Here is a 6,488-nt window from a genome sequence, read left to right as displayed (position 1 = left end):
TTCCTCCACTGTTTTCCACATGCAATCACACAAGCCATATAAATTAATGCTTGAGGGACTTAAAATTCACACCCTTTCACACATTGCTTACATGGAGGTGAGCTCATAACAATTGATGCTTGTCACTCGTATCTCCATGAAATGCATCTCTGATTCCGTACGGACATCAACGTTAGCAGTGTGTGAAACCATGTGAATTTTAGTGTCAGTTCAGAATTTTCCTAAATTATTTCAGAGAATGAAAGTAGGAACATGATCGCAATCGCACCACAAAGTGAAATTGAAAGAAGAAAGTTCTTCCCATCTCTACAAATAACTAAGCATATATTAGACGAATTCAAAGATATTATTACAGAGACAAAGTAAGAAAAATGGAAGTGAAAATTACCCAAATACTTAAGGGGGGAGCGGATCCTCTGTAGTTATCTTTTCTTGTAGTTCCCTGGAGTACTTTTTCCAGGGTGGAGAGGACATCAATGGTTTTGAAATTGAATGGTCATTGTTGCTGTCATGTGGCGCTCTCTCATCTGCCTATCTTCACTACAGGTAGCTACAGAAAAAAGATAACTAGAGTCGTGATCCCGTTCTTATAGGAACAAATAATGCCAGCGTGACATGTTTTGGTCCCATTTAAAACGCATAGGACTACATGCATGGCTTGTTTAGAAATCCGATGTGTTTTGAACACCAACCAAATCTTTCCACATAGACACCATACTTATATAATATGAACGGGACACCGGATCCTAAGTCATTCCTATATTATTCGTTTTCGTAAGGATAAAAATTAAAATACAAATAAAAGTGAAATTCTTATATGTAGATATCCTCATTAATTAATATTGTATTTTCGATTCTTTGCAACTATCTCCAAGAGAGTGTTGAAATTCTTTGTAGAGCTACCATTAAAACCCACGGCCTCCTTTGCTTGTTCTCTGAGTAGCACAACCTTCTCTCTCATTTTCTTCCCATCTTCCTTGGACAATATTGTTTCCAAAGCCCTTGATACTCCATCTTTGGAGAAAACTCCATTAGAAATTCTAATGCCAATACCCCATACCTCCGACACCAACCTTCCATTGATTTTCTGATCTCCAAAAAATGGACGACAAATCATCGGTACTCCCCCTGTGATACTCTCTAACAAGGAGTTCCAACCACAGTGTGTCACGAACACACCAACATTAGGATGTTGTAGGACATGTGACTGTGGAGCCCATGGAACCACCATTCCCTTCCCACTAGTACTTGTCCTATCTAAGAACCCATCTGGCAAATGCATCTTTAGTTTATCTTTCATGGACCACAAAAATGTTACTCCACTGGCCTCTATTCCTTCAGCCAAGGCTACAAACTCATTTGGTGGTGGTGAGATAACAGTGCCAAAGCTAATGTATACTACTGAGGTGGGTTTTTGGCCGTTCAACCATTGGAGACAACCATTTTCATCAAGATCGGATGCTGATGGTGATGGTGTTGATGATTTAAGTGTTAAGGGTCCCACTGCAAGGCATTCTTGGAAGTTGGATTTCAAATTGTTTATGACAGGGGCGTCTAGTTCCTCGAAGGAGTTTAGAATGAGAGCGGTGGCATTTGGCAATATTTGGCTCATTCGATGCAACATACGTGAGAATGATGATTCCAAATTTCCACCAATGATCTCTGAAGGCAAGTCCTTGACACGTAGAACTGATAGTCCTGTAATGTTCACAGCTTCATCTTCATGTCCTGCAGTCACATTGTTTAGAAACATATTTATATTAAAATTGTTTATTTTAACTTGTGATTCATGATGTGGCGAATAAAATTTCGGTTGATTTAGAAATGTCCCTCTATATTTTGGTCAATATTGGAGACACCCGTGTTTTCAAATTGATGGTCACACTCGCTTGACCTAAGTCACCTAAGAGAGTAGAATTAAGGACCTAAATGCTCTCATCTTCAACCTCTGGTACAAAACCCATTGATTTTTCCCCCCTAAACCAGTCATTTTCAACCTTAGTAAAGTTTTTTACCTTTGTATTCCTCCAATTCAAACCTCAAAAACAAGATAGAACTTTTGGAGAAGTAAAATGATGGATTTTCCCTAGATCAGTTGAATAATATAGTTTAATGTTGCTTGACCCGACTTAGATTAGGTTTAGATAGATTCATTGGGATCTGAATATATATTAATTTGCAGATTATATTTTTAACCTTTTGAAAATATACTGTACTACAACATTGATTCTTAAGAAAATGAAGGAGTACAATGGTGAAATAGAAAACTACTATAAACTTGGAAAGAAGTACAGTATGGGTAAAAAAGTCCAAAATCCCCTAATTACCTGATCTGAGTCAGATCTGGATATGGTGCTAGTGAGTAGGATCTGAATCAAATCCAGATTCAAATCAATATAAAAAATCCAGACCCGAGTATAAATATACTCAAACCAGACACAAGTCAGTCCCATTTTATACCCCAGATTTTACGGATCAATAAAACTATCATGGATTGGGTTTGGATCTTATTGTTATCAAATTATACCTAGACTCCATCCAAAATCAACTGGATCTATCATTGTAATTCTAGATGTAATCCATTTTGATATATGCGAGAGCATAAAAATTGGTTTGACCAGCTTAGTCCCAAGAAAACGTTAACCCTTTGGATTCCCAAGTTCTTGGAGTATTGAAAATTTATAACCCAAGAGTAAAAATTTTATTAGAAATTTAATTCTTGTTTTACAAGGAATTTGTTTTGATTTCCTATTAAAATTAGAGTTCTTCTAGTTTATTTTTTTAATTTCCTATTAAAATTTTCTAGTCAAAATTCAAACCTCTAGCCCAAAACCCTTTGAATTTAGCTTCTCAAAACATCATCTACAACTTCTTTTAAGTAATTTTTTTTTACCCTCATCTTGAATCTTAAGATTCTATCTATTTCAACCTTTAAACCTCAAGTCCAAATAAGATTTTTAGGGGAGTAAAATGATTGAATATTGAGTAAAACAATTTAGGATTTTTAATAATGATTTAGGAAATGTAAAATACAATGGAGTGAAAATAATATTGAATAAATTTAAATTGATCCATCATAAAAGTTGAAGAGTATGGCTTTGGGAAGAAAATGATGTAGAAGTTTAGGTAGAATAATCTAGGGTTTTGCAAAAAAAATATAAAAATAAAAATTCCTAGGATTTTCTTCATAGGCTTAATGTTAACTTGAATACCTTAATTAAAGACAAGATTGAGTAGATTAAAAAAATATATAATAAGGATTAAAGACCTTGAAAATGACCAATTTTAGAAAGAAAAGTCAAGGGCTTTAGCTTGAAATTGAAGACAATGGTATTTAAGTCTTTTTCTATTAATCAATTAAGAAGATTGAGATCAAGCAAGTATATGGTCAGCTTCAAAACACATTCACCAAAATGTTGGGGGCATGTCTATAAGACTTTTTATTAACTCACAAGAAAACGTAAGGACGTTTTACAAATACTTGGTTGAATGAGCAACCACATATTTATAAGAGGGTGATTTTTTTAATTTAAAATAGTAAGGGATTTTGAAGACATCGTATTAAATTTTAAAAGATGTATTTTAATTTTTAAAACTGAATAACGTGATCTTAGGTATAGCGGGAGTGTTGTTTTATTAATTTTTTATGGATAGGAAAACATAGGTATTTACTGCGATTCTCACAAATTTGACATGGGATGTGCACATAATCATAGATGAGTTTCTTTGGGATATGAGTAAAAACCATGATTTTTAAATTTGATTTCACGTCTCATCTCGTTCATCCCCGATATTGAGTTAACTTGAGTGATACGTCTCATCTCGTTTGAGTTGTCTCGTTCGACATTGATACAACGGTTTTTAACCATTTAAAATATCTGAAAAAAATTCAGAAATGATTCCTATTAAAAAATGAAGTTAAAAATATATAAAATTAAAAAAAAATCACAATATACTTATTAAAATAAATAAATTAAATATTTACATTGAGAATATAGGGTTGAGAACGTTTAACTCGTTTATCTCTTTTAACTCGGATGAGATTTTCCAATACATATAGTTTGTCTCGTGATTTATTCATTGCTGTTAGGTATCATCTATCTCGGACGAGATATTGGAAAATCTCGTCCAAGACATCTCGCTTATCTCACAATACGTGGTCATCTCAGATAAGTTTGTGAGTTGGTCTCGTTCAACCCTAATACCGAGTTAACTCAGGTAATAAGTCTCTGTCTCGGACTAGTTTTAAAACCATGGTAAGAACCATCTAGCGTTATGTATGCATGTCCACGTCAGAATTGTGAGAATCACAGTAAAAACTGTGTCATCCCAGCACGACTCGAATGTGAAATGAGTTAAGCTACAATGTAAACGTACGTGAGGATTACTTGTGGGAGGTGTGATCCACTTCTACTTCTACTCAGCCTTCTCTCTTGTAATGATTTACTAACAAATTTTTTTACTACTCCAACTGAGGATTTACTAAGATTTTTTTTATTTTTTATTTTGAAAAGTCCTCATCTCTAGTCCTACGTTTGAAGTTCTTCCCTCAAATATGATTTGAAAAAAAAAAAAACCTTTTAAAAATAAGATCAAACCTCTGTCTGGTTCAATTTAATAAATAAAATATTCGATTAGATTGGAAGAAATTTACCATTATAGCCAACTCCAATGGTTTGACGAATGAGGTCCGTATTCAAATGTGCGTAGACAGAAAAAGATCCAGCAGTCCAAAATGAAATCCAAGGAACTCCTCCCATCTCTTCCGCCATCTCTCCAGCGAACCACAAAAATGAATCGCTAATCAAACAGCTTATCTTCTTCTTCGACTCCTTCACCACCATCTCTAAACTCTTCTTAAAATTATCAGGCGTTGCTTTAATGAACAATTCGATCTCCTCTTGTGGTTTACCAATCCAGACATACTCATCTGGTATACCATCTAAGACATCGTACGATTTCAGATTAACCAAATCAGCACCACCATCTTTCAATCCGAAGATCGAGGCATTGGATCTTGCGGTGCTGAAGAATGAGAATGTTACATCTGGTGACGCTGATGCTAACCTGCGCACGAGGTGGAGGAGTGGAGCTGCGTGGGTACCGAATGGGAAAGCAAGTACGGCTACGTGGGCCTGATGAGAGTTGGTTTCTTCCATTGCTTAGGAATGGAGATCAGTTTGGACTTTGAAATGAATTATCTATCTATTTATTTTATAGTGTGAAGACTTGGGATATTTTGGAATGCCCATAAAAGATATTTTACACATCACGTGCTGCTCACCCTTTCATCCTCTTAAATAAACTCACTCGTTTGGTCCGAATGGTGGTTAAGTCGTGGATGTTGTTGGTACTAGGAAGAGTGGTTGGAGACGTGGCCTCTTGTGGATCGCATAAAATACCTATTCACTCATAATGGAAAATTAAAAAGCCGGTGGTGGAGAGGGGAGCGGATCCTGAGCTCGTAAGTGTCAATGGTCAGATTTTATTTTTTATTTTTTTATTTTATTATTATTATAATAAATTTTAGGTCATATCCATGACTTTGTAAAAAGTACGGTCACCACTGTACACCCAATTTTGATTTTGCCATCTCGTTGGCGTGGAGATTTTCCAACCATTCAATCTCTGGCTACGAAGGACTATAGATAAAATGCTACCGCGATCCATTCCTGAGAAAGTATTTTGCTAGAATCCCAATAAGCTGATACACAAAACCTACCGTGATGATGATGTGGTTGACGTGTGATATGCACAAAATCACAGATCTTTTCATGTTACATGAGGAAAGATAATTGTGATTGTACGCATATATCAGCTCATCAATTTTTCTATGTCAAGTTATGTTCAATCATTTTGTTAAGGCCAATTTGATTATGTTATCATTGTGAAATTCAAAAAATTTTAAAAGTGAAAAGTCAAATCTCATAATAAGAATTTGGTATATATTTGTGATCAATAATAAATGAATAAATGTAAATGTCCTTATAAAAAAATAATATAAATAAATTGATATTAATCAAATTAGAACTAATTATTCTAATATTTTTAATACTCTCCCTTAAGCTGGGACAAATAACAACTACACCCAACTTAACATGATGAGAGAGTTAATCACAGAAGATCCAACAAACTTCGTAAGTATATCGATTAATTGATCGGAAAAAGAAACAAAGACTATCTCAAATGCACTAGATTAAACTTTTTCCTTGAGAAAGTGAACATCAACCTCTATATGCTTAGTCATTTTGTGAAGGACTGAATCAGATGTAAGCATGATAACAGACTTATTGTTATAAAATAACGAGTAGAAACCAATAGTAAGAAATCCCAACTCTATCAGTAAAGATCTAAATCAAAAAAGTTCACATGTGCTAATAGTCATAACACGATACTTAGTTTCAACAAAAGAACGAGAAATCATACTCTATTTCTTACTTTTCCACGAGATAAGGTTACCACCATAGAAAATATAGAAACTAAAGGTA

General features: G+C 34.5%; 1 protein-coding gene across 1 annotated transcript; it reads right to left on the bottom strand.

Moving 5' to 3' along the window:
• Nucleotides 1–303: 303 nt before the first annotated feature.
• Nucleotides 304–5,194, bottom strand: LOC147389083 (anthocyanidin 3-O-glucosyltransferase UFGT-like). Its single transcript, XM_086418495.1, has 2 exons — nt 4,655–5,194; nt 304–1,728 (listed from the first exon to the last, which is right to left on the bottom strand). The coding sequence occupies exons 1-2, from the start codon at nt 5,157–5,159 to the stop codon at nt 833–835; spliced, it is 1,401 nt and encodes a 466-aa protein (XP_086274621.1). The 5' UTR covers nt 5,160–5,194; the 3' UTR covers nt 304–832.
• Nucleotides 5,195–6,488: the final 1,294 nt, after the last annotated feature.

This window comes from Akebia trifoliata, chromosome 12 (genome assembly GCF_017979445.1).
Source record: "Akebia trifoliata isolate Shusen 1 chromosome 12, ASM1797944v1, whole genome shotgun sequence".
Lineage (NCBI taxonomy): Eukaryota > Viridiplantae > Streptophyta > Magnoliopsida > Ranunculales > Lardizabalaceae > Akebia > Akebia trifoliata.
Note: the sequence above shows the minus strand (reverse complement) of the source record. Positions and strands in the feature narration are given on the sequence as shown.